Genomic DNA, 15,547 nt, shown 5'->3' on the forward strand with positions numbered 1-15,547 from the left:
GGGGATGCGAGTTCATATTAACTCAAGTCTCCATAAACTATGTAGCCATCATGGGTAGTAAAGGATCATACTTTTTAGATGACTCCTTAAGATGCTTTTAGCATAGACTAGTGGATCCACTAAGTTAAGTAGTTCTATATGATGGCAAAGTATAGGACAGGCTGGCAGCGTGATGGTAAAAACGTTGTATCACCACTTAGGCTCATAGTGGTAGTTGTCGGTTAGAGAAACTCCCACAGTAGTAATTGCATGGTTCCTCAAAGGGTTTTGCTTAGTATGAATGGGGGTATGAGACTTCATTCATGCATTGCACAAGTAGACTTTGAGAGGGAGCATGGTATGCCTTTTATGGTATTATTATTTTGAGTTTACACCATGTTTTAAACAGTTTTCCGTTTTCTTTATATTGCACTTTTTTTAAAACATCTTTATAATGAAATGAGTTCAGTTAAGTTTATTCATGAATTGAGAAGAGCCAATGTAAGTGTTTCTTTCAGAATCTTTCAAGCCTATGTTATGTTTAGTATTCCAACTCGCATACTCGTGCATTCAATGTACCGATGCCAGTTGGCCTGCATCGTATTATGATGCAGACACAGGTAACCATGATCAACATCTAGCGCCTCGTTGATCAGGTTCAGCACTCCGAGTCAGTTGGTGAGCCTCCTTGCATTCTGGAGGACTCTTTTATCGTTTGCTTTCTAGTTTTCAGTTGTTAGGATGATCGGGGGTCCTGTCCCGACATCCTTCTTGTTTTAGAGGCTTCATAGACAGATAGTATTAGTTCTTTAGTCTTATTCGTTTCAGTTGTATACGTTTAAGACTTGAGATGCCATTTTTGGCTAAGTTATTATCTTTTAAGTTATTGCATGAGCTATATCTCTTGTGTTTAAGTCTTCCGCTGAGTAAGTAAGCCAGGCCAAGGGTTCGCTTGGAGCCAGCGATGGTCTCCGAGTGCCGGCCACATTCAGGGTGTAGGCTCGGGACGTGACAGTTAATTCTTGGGGATTGTTTAATTATATATATAATGTGCATATGCTTTCTTTTCTTCCAAGGAATTTTTATCACAAGTCAAATTTAGCATCTGGCATATGATATAATTGAATTAAAAATATGGAAGTATGAAACCATTAATTAATAAGAAATAATATAAAAAATGGTTCCAAAGAACTCAAGGTATGCGCATTATATTTATCATAACTTCAAATGTAACCTAGAAAAATATTTCTTTCATTTCCTTGTAAACATTACTCAAGTTATACATATATATATATAACATAAAGAATTTTGTATACTATCATTGAATATAATTTTAATTGATTATTATCGTGGAACAAACTCCTTAGTTATCTAATTATAATCATTCCAATTATTCTTTTTTACATGCTTCTTTTTATTATTACGTTGTTATCTAAAATAAATATCTGCCTCCCTAATTACATTTGCAAAATACTGAATATCCAACATATTTTCTTCCTCACCTTCCTCAAATATGTCATTCTCATCTTGTGAGTTAGTAAAAATATTTGGAGAGAAATATACTATTATCATCAACTTATAGTTGCTTGACGTTAATGTTAATAGGTAATGTAAGAAAAGTCATTTTTTCAATATTAGAACTCATCGACGCATCAAAAAGTTCGTTATCATTTATACAAAACTTTAAATATTAAAACCTGCTAAAATCAATTGTCGACTTAAAGCTCCTACTATAGAATTATTCATGCAATAAACGAATTAGTGTCGACATTTTTACATTTTTCATCAAAGAACATATTCTTTCTATAGTCTCACCTAGGGGTGTTCATGGTTCAGTTTGGATCGGTTATTGGTTAAAACCAAATCCAAACCACAATTAATTGGTTTTTAAATTTCTAAAACCAAACCAAATCAAATCAGAAAAATAACCGTCGGTTTGGTTCAATTTTTTTGGTATTTCGGTTTGAAAGTATATAGTTTTTTGAGGGCATATGCATCTCGATAGACACAAATTCATAGTACATAAACAATTAGAAAAGCTATTGTAAATTTTATTAAGCAATACTAGTCATAGAACAATTGAAACAAGACTAAAAAAACTCATTACCCTGTTAGAAGACTTATATCTAAAAAGAGAAAGCAATGTATATATGTAGTGGAAAATCAATATTAGCAGAGTTCTCTTGGATAAATATATAACATATTGAATCTTGCATGTTGTGACAACTAAGAAATTTTCCTAATAAACCAAAAAAAAAAAAAATCAGTGCTCCAAATGTAAAAATCACTTAAATAATAAATTTTTGGTTGAGTTAGAATTAGGATTTTAATACTTGGGCTGAAATTTAAGTGTTGAGCTTAAGAAAATAATAAAGTTAAAAACTTTAGTTAATTAAAATTTAATAAAATATTTATATTTTATTTATGAATAATATATCAATAATTGTAAAATTTATATATATAATTTAATGGTTCGGTTTGGTTATTTTTGCGGATATTTTTTTGTAAAACCAAAACCAAATTAAATAGTATCGGTTTTCAAAATTCAAAAACCAAACCTAACCAAATCCAACCAAATATCAATTTTTTTAATTGGTTTAATTCGAATTGCGATTAGGTTTGGTTGTTTAACCATAACCATGAACAACCCTAGATTCTCACTCTCACCCCACAGTCACGATTTTTATTTAGTGGTGTCAAAATATAAATTAGTAAAGACACAAAAACATGAAGAAAAAAAATGTTGAAGTAAAAAACGCTTTTACACCCCCTTAACAGTTGCACTAACTCTTCACCTTGTATGATGAACAACAACAATAATATATATATATATATATATATATATATAGTATAATAAAATCAAAACTTAACCTATTTATGTAACATAATTTTTCAACGAAGATATGTCGCTCTAACCTGCTTAACCCTGTCTAGGTGGCATGCCAACTAAGCATCCTTGCACATAGATAGGTATTACTACAAACTTCCACGTGGCATGAACACTTTAAATTTTTATAGCAGCAAGTTGCACCTATTTTAAAAGACTTTACTTTAACCTCTCTTATTCTACATTTTTTTTTTTGTGGCGAAGAGACTACGTTATGAAATCGAAAAGATATAACAACAATGATTATGATTAATTTATTTTTAAAATTTATGCTACTTTTAATGGATTTTGATTGTTTATATTCCATCTCCACCACCAAGATATATAAAGAATAATCTTTAAGGCACATTTGTGTGTATATAATAATAATAATAATAATAATAATAATAATAATAATAATAATAATAATAATAATAATAATAATAATAATAATAATAATAATAATAATAATAATAATAATAATAATAGACATGTAAAGTGAATTTTGGATGTGGCAACTCCAAAAGTAGCTTAAATTGAGCCAACTTATGGTTGTGCACATTCCTCATGTAACACAACACACTTTCTAATGTGTCAAAATGAGTCCACACTTGTCTCTTTCCTTTATATAAGCATATGGTTACCTCACCTATTCACACCACAAAATTAAAACATTAATTTTTTTCATTTTCCATATCAAAGAGATCATATATACACCATCTAATATCTTATATTTAATTAGAATGTCTAGCATTTTCAAGATTATTGGGTTTCAGAACAAAAGGTCATATTCAGATGGAGATGACGATGGTGATTATGATTATGCTCCAGCAGCATCCTTGAATAGAGATGACGATGACAGAGACTATGATTATGTTCCTGCAGAATCTTTGGACGGAGACGACGATGATGGAGATTATGATTATGCTCCAGCAGCATAAAGTATAATAGATTCTTGACAATGACAAATCTAGAATAGACCCAACGTGTTTAGTCCAACTTAGTGACTATGAGAATATAATTAATTAGCTTATTAATATTGCATGTATTTTTCTAAAGATATTTTAGTAATTTATGCAGAGTGACATGGATATTGTAGACAAACATAGTCTCAAGTATTGATCATATAATCGTATCTTAATTAATTATTCCTATATAATTAGTCACGTGGTTGTATTATAATATTATATGAACGAATTAGTATATAATATAAAATAGCTTGCTAATAGTGATCTAATTTAAATTGGGTTGTTTATCTTCAATTAGTGGATTTCTTCTGTTAGCAGTAAAATTCGAAAATGAATTGTAGCTAAATGAATTTAAGCAACCAAAAATCAATTGCACGTAACAAGTTTGTAATTTTGGAACTTTTTTTTTTTAATAATTATTTAGTATATAAAGAGATTTTACGAGTCGAGTACTGAGTGTCCCATTTTGACAAATGAACAGAATCTTGGGATCCTTATAATAAAGTTTAAGATAGCTTTTGAGATAGGTATAGGGTGAGCTAGGCTCAAACCTAATTTAACATAGTATACGAGCCAAACACAAGTAGCCCCCTTGGGAATTGGCACTGGATGGAAATAGCTCCGGTCTATAAACGTGCACGCACCAGGCCAAACAATGGAAACCATCGATATATAAAAGAATGTCCGGATCTGGGCGTGGATGGGTAATGAATGAAATTCTGGGCTTCTTATAATGCTTGAACAATCCTCTTTCTTTTAAGCTAACTTTTGAGGTTTGAGTTAGGTCCAAATCTAATTTAACAACAAAAATAAGTGTTTTATACACCAAATAAAAAGACCTTAGCTTGTGATTAAAATAGTCAAAGATGAGTAACTTTTCTGCTATAAAGAAATAGTTTTGCTAATTTATATTTACGAGTTGAATATCTATTTAAGAAATCAATTTCATAAGATGACCCATGAATAATAAATTGTTTTTTACTTTTTCTGTCCATCTTACTTGTGTACTTTTTAAGAAACAATAAAGAGAAACATAATTTTATTATATCACTCCTATTAATTATAAGTCACCTAAATGTTGAAAAATGAATAACAATATTCAATAGCAAAGGTAAAATAGATACAAAATGATAAATTATTTCTTAATTTTCTAAACTGACAAATTAAATCAAACAATTATTTTTAGTATACTGAACAAATAAAAATGAACGGAGCCGATAATATTTCTTTTCCTAGAAGCTAATAATAAGATGATTGAAGATATATCAATGGAAAACATTAATGAATTTGAGATACATTTAAAAATTGAATCTATACAATACAATGCTAAAAATTTGGGGTTCTAATGTATAAGGAAAAAACAAAATCAGTAGCATACTACACTAACATTGAATTATAAAAAATGTATCCTTTAAAGGACTTTTAATTCGACCCAACAGACCACATGCATCAATGTAACATAAAATTAGGGTTTTAATGTATCAGCAAAACACAAAATTAATCTATTACAAACCAATAATTATTTAACAGACTATGAAAACATTGAATTGAGAGGTAATGTATCTTCACTATTAATGTATCAAACTATTTATGTCCATACACAACCAACTCCATAACAAAGCCAAAAAGATATTAAATTTTGTGTAAACACATACCCTAGGAGGTGTGGGTCGGAAAATGACAGATTCCACTTTTCTTCCCCTTTTTTTGGGGGGTTTCTCCAACCTTTGTTTTTGAATTGACAACACTCGTCCTTCATCGCTAATGTGTCATGCAATAGCTTGAATCTGTTTGCAAGCCCACATTTCATCGTCAGAATCATATGTACGATTAACATTAGTAGAATTTATTTAAGAAACACCAATACTAAATGATGGACCCTGATCCATATGTATCAGTAAAAAATACGAAGAATACAACAATGGAGAATAAAATTCCTGCCTTTTCGGAACTTAGAAACTGATAAACTTGAGAGAGACTCCTTCTGAAAATCAAAATGAATTTGAAATTTGTAAATGCTAAAGAAGTGGAGAGAATTTAGGAATAAAATGGAGGAGTGAAATGGGTAGTGGGAAATGTGGGTGTTGGCTGAAAAAAGGAGTGAAATCTTTATGTATCCGGAAGATTTCATTAATTGGGAAAATTAAGGGATTTTTGAAATTTGAAAAAAAAATAGGGGTAAATGGATATTAAGGTAAGTATATATGTGTATATAAGTAATTTTCCCTTATATTTATCATAACTTCAAATGTAACCTAGAAAAAATATTCTTTTTCATCTCCTTGTAAACATTACTTAAGTTATACGTATACATAGATAGCGTAATTTTTTTTTGTATACTTTCATTGAATATAATTTTCATTGATTATTATCGTGGAACAAACTCCTTAGTTATCTAATTATAATTATTCCAATTATTCTTTCTTTCATGCTTCTTTCTATTATTGCGTTGTTATCTAAAAGAAATATCTGCATACCTAATTACATTTGCAAAATACTGAATATCCAACATATTTTCTTCCTCGCCTTCCTCACAGATATCGTCCTCATCTTGTGAGTTAGTAAATCTATTTGGAGAGAAGTGTACTATTATCATCAACTTATAGTTGCTTGACATTAATGTTAATAGGTAATGTAAGAAAAGTCAATTTTTCAATATTAGAACTCATCGACGCATCAAAAAATTCCTTATCATTTACATAAAACTTTAAATATTTGATCCTGCTAAAATCAATTGTTTGTTCAAGATGTAATGAGGAAATAAAGCATTGGCAAGTGCCACTAAACTTTAAGCTCCTACTTTAGCATTATTCATGCAATAAACGAATTAGTGTCGACATTTTTACATTTTCCATCAAAGGACATATTCTTTCTATAATCTAACCCCTCAGTAGCGTGGAATCACGATTTTTATTAAATGGTGTCAAAATATAAACTAGTAAACACACAAAAAAAATAGAGAAAGAATTGTTGAAATAAAAAACCCTTTTACACCCCCTCAACCGTTTCACTAACTATTCACCTTGTATGATGAAATAGTGTCAACATTAATATATATATATATATATATATATATATATATATATATATAAAAGAAAAATCAATTATACTTAATCTATCTGTACAACATAATTTTTCGACGAAAAGATATTGCTCGAACAAGGTTAGCTCAACCCTGTCTAGGTGGCATGCCAACTAAGCATCCATGCACATAGATAGATATTACTACAAACTTCCATGTGGCATGCACACTTTTAATTTTTATAGCAAGTTGCACCTATTTCAAAAGACTTTACTTTAACCTCTCTTATTCTACAATTTTTTTGTGGCGAATAGACTGCGTTATGAAATCGAAAAGGTAGCAACAAGGATTATGATTAATTTATTTTTAAAATTTATGCTACTTTTAATAGATTTTGATTGTTTATATTCCATCTCCACAACCAAGAAATATAAAGAATAATCTTTAAAGCACATTTGTGTGTGTATATATAATAATAATTGACATGTAAAGTGAATTTTGGATGTGACAACTCCAAAAGTAGCTTAAATTGAGCCAACTTATGGTTGTGCACATTCCTCATGTAACACACACACTTTCTAATGTGTCAAAATGAGTCCACACTAGTCTCTTTTCTTTATATAAACATATGGTTACCTTACCTATTCACACCACAAAATTAAAACATTAATTCTTCATTTTCCATATCAAAGAGATCATATATACAACATCCACTATCTTATATTTAATTAGAATGTCTAGCATTTTTAAGATTATCGGGTTTCAGAACAGAAAGTCATATTCAGATGGAGATGACGAAGGTGATTATGACTATGCTCCTGCAGCATACTTAGAAGGAGATGACGATGATGGAGATTATGATTATGCTCCTGCAACATCCTTGAATGGAGATGACGATGACGGAGACTATGATTATGCTCCTGCAGCATCTTTGGAAGGAGATGACGATGATGGAGATTGTGATTATGCTCCAGCAGCATAAATTATTAGAGATTCTTGACAATGGCGAATCTAGAATAGACCCAATGTGTTTAGTCCAACTTAGGGACTTTGAGAATATAATTAATTAGCTTATTAATATTACATGTATTTTTCTAAAAATAATATTTTAGTAATTTATGCAGAGAGTGACATGGATATTGTAGTCAAACATAGTCTCAAGTATTGATCATATAATCGTATCTTAATTAATTATTCCTATATAATTAGTCACGTGGTTGTATTATAATATTATATGAACGAATTAGTATATAATATAAAATAGCTTGCTAATATTGATCTAATTTAAATTGGGTCATTTATCTTCAATTGGTGGATTTCTTCTGTTAGCAGTAAAATTCGAAAATGAATTGTAGCTAAACGAATTTAAGCAACCAAAAAACAATTGCACGTAACAATTCTGTAAGTTTGGAACTTTTTTTTTATAATTATTTAGTATAAAAAGAGATTTTACGAGTCGAGTACTGAGTGTCCCATTTTGACAAATGAACGGAATCTTGGGTTCCTTATAATAAAGTTTAAGCTAACTTTTGAGATAGGTATAGAGTGAGCTAGGCTCAAAACTAATTTAACATAGTATACGAGCCAAACCCAAGTGGCCCCCTTGGAAACTTGGCACAAGATGGAAATAGCTCCGGTCCATAAACGTGCACGCACCAGGCCAAACAATGGGAACCACCGATATATAAAAGAATGTCCGGATTTGGGCGTGGAGGGATAATGAACACTACAAAAGGAATCCCAATTACCAACAAAAAAATTCGTTGGTAAATTGATCAAATTGGTTGGCAAATTGAGTTACCAACCAAATGCCAACTTATACTAATTTGTTGCTAAAAGGCTCGTCGGTAAATATTACCAACCGATTTTAATTTGTTGGTAAACTTACCAACCGATTTACCAACCAAAAATCGATTGGTGAACACCCAAAGATGTTACAAAATTTTGAAACATGGCCCTGAAATTTCCCTTGGTAAATTCACCAACTAATTGTTGGTTAGTATATCGTTAGTACCTTTACTAACGAATTGAAAAGGAGTTAGTAAATATTTTTCTTCATTATTCGATTCCGTTGGTAATACGTTGGTAATTATAGTAAATTTTTGTTGGTAATTTACCAATAAATTTTAAATACTTTTATTTTTTTTGGTTTTCCATCCGATGTCCGGTACCCCACACCGGAGCCCAACTAAATCCGAATTCACGCCGAGAAGTCCCACATTGGGGAGTAAAGCGCTCCCTAACAAAGGCGACTCCGTACCCGAGGGGAATCGAACCTAAGACCTCTAGGTTAAGGATGATGCAGTACTTACCACTCCACCACAACCCTTGTTGGGAATAAATTTTAAATACGTTAGTGTGATTATTTATTTTTTATAATAAATCTACTAATTGATTGTTAGTTTGTTGGTAATATATCATTCAAGGCGACTCTGTATCCAGGGGAATCAAACCTGAGACCTCTTGGTTAAGGATGTAGGAGTACTTACCACTCCACCACAACCCGGTAATAAATTTTAAATATGTTAGTATGATTATTTGTTTTTCTAATAAATTTACTCATTAATTGTTAGTTTGTTGGTAATATATCATTCAAGTTCAATGTTAGGTTAGCAATTGATTGACAATATGTTCAAAATATTATTAATTGAATGATTATTCAATAGTAAAATATTTATCGGAAAAGGGTCAAAATTGCCCCCGAACTATATGAAATAGACCATTTATACCCTTCGTTACATTTTGGGATAAAAAATGCCCCTGATATTATTCTAAGAGACCACAAATACCCTCAAGAGTTAACACTCCAAATTTTTGTTGACGTGGCAAGCCACGTGGAACTAATCCTTCCACCTAAGCGTTGCCAACTAGGATTCACTACAAAAGAACTAGACATTTAGCGGCAACAACAGTAGCCACAAAAGCCCAGAGAATCGTCACTAAAAGTTTTTAACATTAAATTCTAATTTTGTGTTTTTTTCTTCATTGTTTTTAAAAAATCAAATATGATATCGATTAAGTAGGAGTTTGAAGACACTATATGTTTTATTTTTATGTCATATGTAAATGTATAAAATATACAATGATGCATTATATATATATATATATATAGTAGGAGATTTGAATCGAGAAGTAATTTTGATTATTTTTCGTAATAATATTGGATGTTTTTAATATGGATATTGCAAGTTATTTATTTTAGAAAATTAGGTCGCAATCGAAAATTAATTATCATATTTTTTGGTTGAAAAGATAGGTTTTACTAGCGAATGGTTGTTGGAGCCTTAGTCGCTACTAAAAATCACTCATAACCTTTAGTGGCAATATTTTGGGATTTTGTGGCGACTTTGTCGCCACTAAAAGTCAAGTTCTTTTGTAGTTTATCGTAGTTGACAATGCTTAGGTGGAGGGATTAGTCTCATGTGGCTTGCCACGTCACTAAAAAATTGAGGTGTTAACTCTTGAGGGTATTTGTGGTCTCCTGGGATAACTGTGGGGGCATTTTTGATCCCAAAATGTAATGGAGGGTATAAGTGGTCTATTTCGCATAGTTCAAGGGCAATTTTGACCCTTTTCCGAATGTTTATTAATTTATTGCATTTAAAAATCTAAGAGCACGAATATAAATCCAAAAATATTAATATCAATTTTATAAATCATATTTGAATGAAACAATGTAAAATCTATGACAACAAGTTAAATTAATCTCAATATGACACATCATTATATCAAAATTTTTAATTTGAGCATGTTAACCAAAAATATTGACCAAATCTAAATTTTGGCCAAAATTTAAAAGTTAAAATGCCTAACATCACAAACTGAAAATGGAAGCCTCAAAACCTGAACCAACGTAACCATCCTACTAGATATAAAAATGACCTTCTAAAGCTAATCGCACTGACGGAATTCTCATCAAAGCACGTTTAAAAAAAATGTTAAGCAAAGTCAAATTTTGGCCAAAAGTTAAAAGTTAAAACGCCTAACGGTACAAATTGAATATGAAAACCTCAAAATCCAAATCAACCATCCTATAAGACGAAAAATGACCTTCCAGAGCTAACCGCGCTAACGAAATTCAAATTTGAGCATGTTTCCCAAAATAATTGACCTAGTTCAAATTTTTGCCAAAAGTTAAAAGTTAAAAGTTAAAACGCTTAATGACACAAACTGAAAATAAAAGTCTCAAAACCCGAACCAACCATCCTATGAGACCAAAACTGAACTTATATGGCTAACCGTGGTGATAAAATTTCAATTCGAGCACGATTATCAAAAATATTGGCTAAAGTGAAATTTTGGCCAAAACTTAAAAGTTAAAATACCTAACGGCATAAACTAAAAATAGAAGCCTCAAAACCCGAACTGTCACGCCCCGAGCTACCCCCAAGACGCGGACACGGGACCTAGGACCACAAGTGATCCCAAGCTAACCCTGCTGGCATGATCATGAGCACACTAAAGATAATAAACTGATGCGGAAGCTAAATCATAAAATAAATCTGAAAAGATGGGGAATACCCATATACTATAGCTGAATATATCAAATCTGAGAGTTTAATACAAAAGAAATATCAAACTCAAAACACTAAGCTGAATCTAACTATGTCTGAAAATAGCCTCTAACTGACTAGGAAATGCTGGGACAAGCCCCAGCTAAGTCTAGCAAAACTGAAACTAAAGACTAAAACACTGAAAAGAAACTCATGACTATTGTCCCCGAAAAATGAGGACTCACCGACTGATTCTGCTGAACTGAAGATCGTGAATCGATCTAAGCGTGATCTGGATGCTGAGAACCTTAACCTACATCACGAGAAGATGTAGCGCACGTATGCATCAGTACTTGAAAGGTACTGAGCATGCAGGATAGAGTAAAGCTGAAAGAACATATAACTAAACAAGCAATAAAGCAATGAAATAATCTGAACATGATATAGATACTGAAAATACTGAATACTGAGCTAACTGATGCAATGACCAAATTTATAACATGCTGAGACTGAATACTGACTGAACTGTAAATGTGGTCAATGCAATAGAGTCTGACTGAACTGTGGGAGCTACTAATAACCGACATAAAACCACATGAGCTAAATGTGGAGTCCGATGTATACGCCCTATCGAGAGGACCCAATATACCCTGCCAGAGGTATAAAGGCATGCTGGCGTGATCACTAAATTGATGTTGCCCACAGAGGGGACTTACACCTACGTGGCTCGTAGTTCTGGGACTATTGGGTACGCTGAAACCCTAGTCCAACTCGGTATTATGCTACTCCCAATGAATTGGTGATTAACTGGTTATGACTGAATTTCTGTAAATACTGGATAGCTCGGAACTGAACATGCAAAGTGATAATGCAACAATTAATCTGATAATGATGCATTCATAAACTGAGGCATGTATAACTGAATATATTATGACTGAAATACTGAATAGCTTAAAATACTGACATGTAGATACTCATACTTGAAAACTCCTTTTTAGAAAACAATACTCTGATCATTGATGACTTGGGAAGTCATACTGCATAAACATTGATGGTATATCTAGATACCATACTATTCATACATTGATGACCTACTCAATTGTCATACTAATCATGTTTTAGAAGCTCTTTCTCAAACTCATCTTAACTTTCTCAAAAACACAGTTTAAAACTCAAGTGTTGTCTTAAAGAAAAGCTTCTCATGATTTATAACTCAAAATAGGGTTTATGCTGAAATATACTGATAATGTGGCATAAAACTGGAGCATGTATATCTGAATAACTGAAATATCTGACCTAGCATGTGTAATTCAAGAACTAATGAAATACATAGCTAGGGTTCTGAAATTTATGTAAGAAACTGAGCAATAACATGATAATCTGATTTGGAACATTTAAATAACTAATTCATGATGATCTGTTGAAATTCTAGAAACCCTAGGTCTGTTCATAATCATGGAATCAAGAATCTGACTGAATTCTAGGGACCTAATGGGCGAAAGGAACCCACTAGTGAAATCCCACATACCTGGTGACGAATTCCACGGAGAAATCTTTCGATTTCGGGGCTGGAACTGAAGGAACCTTGCTGCGTTCTTGAACTAGGGTTCTTGACCTTTTTCTCCTCTCTTGCTTCTAATTTTCTAAGTTTTGATTAATGAATTGACTTGGATAAGTTCTAGTTATGTTTCTAGGCTTAAACTGATTAAAACCTCATGATTTAGGGTTTAAACGACGTATCTAAGGGGTTAAACGAAATAGGAAAAGACCAAAAGACCCCTGAATTAACTGCTGTCGGAGTGACCTACGGATTGGACCTACGGGCCGTAGGTCAATCTACGGTCCGTAGATTGCGTCCGTAAGTCAAGCCTGCTCGACAGGCCTTCACTAAAACGAGCATAACTTTTTACTCGGAGGTCGGAATTTAGCAAACTCGGTGGCGTTGGAAAGATAATTCAATTATCTATCTAACCATAGGTCATGGGACACATAATTCATTTTGTGCTAAAAGTTATGACCATCTGAAGTTGACCCATCAGAATTTTCAGCTAACTGGCTGCTAACCTTCGATCTACGGTCAGACCTACGGACCGTGGATCGAATGACGGTCCGTGCTGGTCAACCGTAGTTCGTGTCAGAGGCTGGGTAAGGAGGTCTTGATCCACGGACACAGACCACGGACCGTGGTCTGATCTACGGACCGTGGGTCTGTCCGTGGGTCGAGACTTAGCCAATTTTTTTCTGAGCTGGCTGGGGAGGGGTTGCAGTGGCGAACCACGGACCACCAGGACGGGCCGTGGTCTGACCTACGGTCCGTGGATGGTGACCGTAAGTTGCACCTGCAACTTCTCAAAATCTGCATTTTTGGTCCGTTTCGGATACGGGGTGTTGCACGAACCCTCTATCTTATTACATAAAAAATGACCTTCCGCCTCTATCTGCACTGACGAAATTCTCATCTGAGCACGTTTATCAAATAAATTGACCGAAGTTAAATTTTGGCGAAAATTTATAAGTTAAAACACCTAACGGCACACACTAAAATGAAAGCCTCAAAACCCGAACCAACCATCCTATTAGATAAAAAATGACCTTTGGAGTTAATTACTCTGACGAAATTCTCATTTGAGCACGTTCACAAAAATATTGACCAAAGTCAAATTTTGGCCAAAACATAAGATTTAAAACACCTAACGGCACAAACAAAAAACGGAAGCCTCAAAACTTGAACCAACCTTCCTGTTAGATAAAAAATGATCTTTCAAAGCTAATGACATTGATAGAGTTCTAATCTGAGCACGTTTACCAAAAATATCGACCAAAGTCAAGTTTTGGCTAAAATTTAAAAGTTAAAACGCCTAACGACACAAACTGAATAAGAAAGTGTCACGACCCAAAAATGGACGTGATGACACTCGTCTTAACCCACCAAGACAAGTCAGCCTAAAACTCAACCATTACAATAAAATGCGGAAATTTTTATAATAAACTCAAAAATACCCCCAAAATCTGGTTGTCACGTGTACAAGCCTCTAAAGTATTACAATTGAATAAAAAGAAAAATACAAGTCTCATATGACATTGTTTCTAGAGTAGAACAAGATCATAAATAAAAGTAAGAAGGATCGCTGAGAAGACAAACAACTACCTCACAAATTTCCCAGAAGCCTTGGAAAAGAAGAGAATGACAAGTACCACAAAAATCCAGGCTTGTAACCTACAAAAATTTGTAGAAGCAAGGGGTGAGTACCAAACCACACGGTACTCAGCAAGTAAACCTCTAAACACGAGCTAAGGGGATAGAATACAAGTACTCCTTACACTCCAACCGAACCTTCACAACTATAATCTGTATAAAACCAGCCCAACCTAACAGTTCACAATTTACAAACACATATCTCAACAACAACATTCTAACAATCATATATTCTCAACAACAAGCTTTTCAAACAATTCTCAACACATCACACAAACAATTGATCACATTGCCTTTTATTATCCCTTTTTCATTATTAGAATTAATCAATGTGAACAAGTCAACTCATCACCAAGCCTCATTACCCTAAACCCTAAACCTCTAAACAACACCCCTTGCTTCTACAAATTAGATTTCTAATTTAACAACACCCATATTACTATAGCCCAGTTCCTAGCTCCTGATGCCAACCCATACGCTACATATCATTCTCCTAAATTTTTAAGCCTAGAGTTAAGTCTAATTTCCTCCAAATATCATAAATTTGACAATATTCATCTCAAACAATATACCTAATATTTAATTTCATGTACCAATATATCAAAACTTGAATTATAACGTGATAATTATAAGAAAATCGAAAAACTCAGACTAAAACCCTAATCACTTTTAGTACGGATGAACACTGCATTCACAATCTAAATGCATACCTTCATTAATTGGCATGTTTACATTGCCGTCATTTGGCTGTAATGCTAACATAATGGCACGAAGTCCAATTCTCCAATTCCAAATCACTGCAACTTACAAATATATATATAATAATTTATTTAAGTGCAAAAATAGTTTTCCTCTTTATTGTTTCCTCTCATTATTAAAATAATAATAATAAACAACCATCCTTTTGAACTCAACGCATGTTCCAATTGCAAAATTAAGGAATTGTATTGGTGTTACCTGATCGTGAAGTGGATCGTCTCCACGCCAGCCGCTGCTATACGCAGGTAAGTTTCTTCCTTCTCT

General features: G+C 32.8%; 2 protein-coding genes across 2 annotated transcripts in view; both read left to right on the top strand.

Annotated features, from left to right (window-relative positions):
- Positions 1-3,534: 3,534 nt before the first annotated feature.
- LOC125862602 (uncharacterized) lies at positions 3,535-8,027 on the top strand. Its single transcript, XM_049542716.1, has 2 exons — positions 3,535-3,655; positions 7,636-8,027. Exons 1-2 carry the CDS (start codon positions 3,589-3,591, stop codon positions 7,815-7,817), a joined length of 249 nt encoding a protein of 82 aa, XP_049398673.1. The 5' UTR covers positions 3,535-3,588; the 3' UTR covers positions 7,818-8,027.
- LOC125862603 (uncharacterized) overlaps positions 7,507-15,547 on the top strand; it is a 63,798-nt gene continuing 55,757 nt past the window's right edge. The window contains exon 1 of the mRNA XM_049542717.1: positions 7,507-7,536. The gene's annotated coding sequence lies outside the window, so the exon portion shown is untranslated. The remainder of the gene's footprint in view (positions 7,537-15,547) is intronic.

This window comes from Solanum stenotomum, chromosome 4, assembly GCF_019186545.1.
Source record: "Solanum stenotomum isolate F172 chromosome 4, ASM1918654v1, whole genome shotgun sequence".
NCBI classification, from domain to species: domain Eukaryota; kingdom Viridiplantae; phylum Streptophyta; class Magnoliopsida; order Solanales; family Solanaceae; genus Solanum; species Solanum stenotomum.

Coding starts and splice junctions, on each gene's coding strand:
- LOC125862602 (XM_049542716.1), top strand. CDS start 3,589: ATGTCTAGCATTTTCAAGATTATTGGGTTTCAGAACAAAAGGTCATAT. Junction 3,656..7,635: donor TTCAGATGGAGATGACGATG/GTGATTATGATT, acceptor GAGATGACGAAG/GTGATTATGACTATGCTCCT.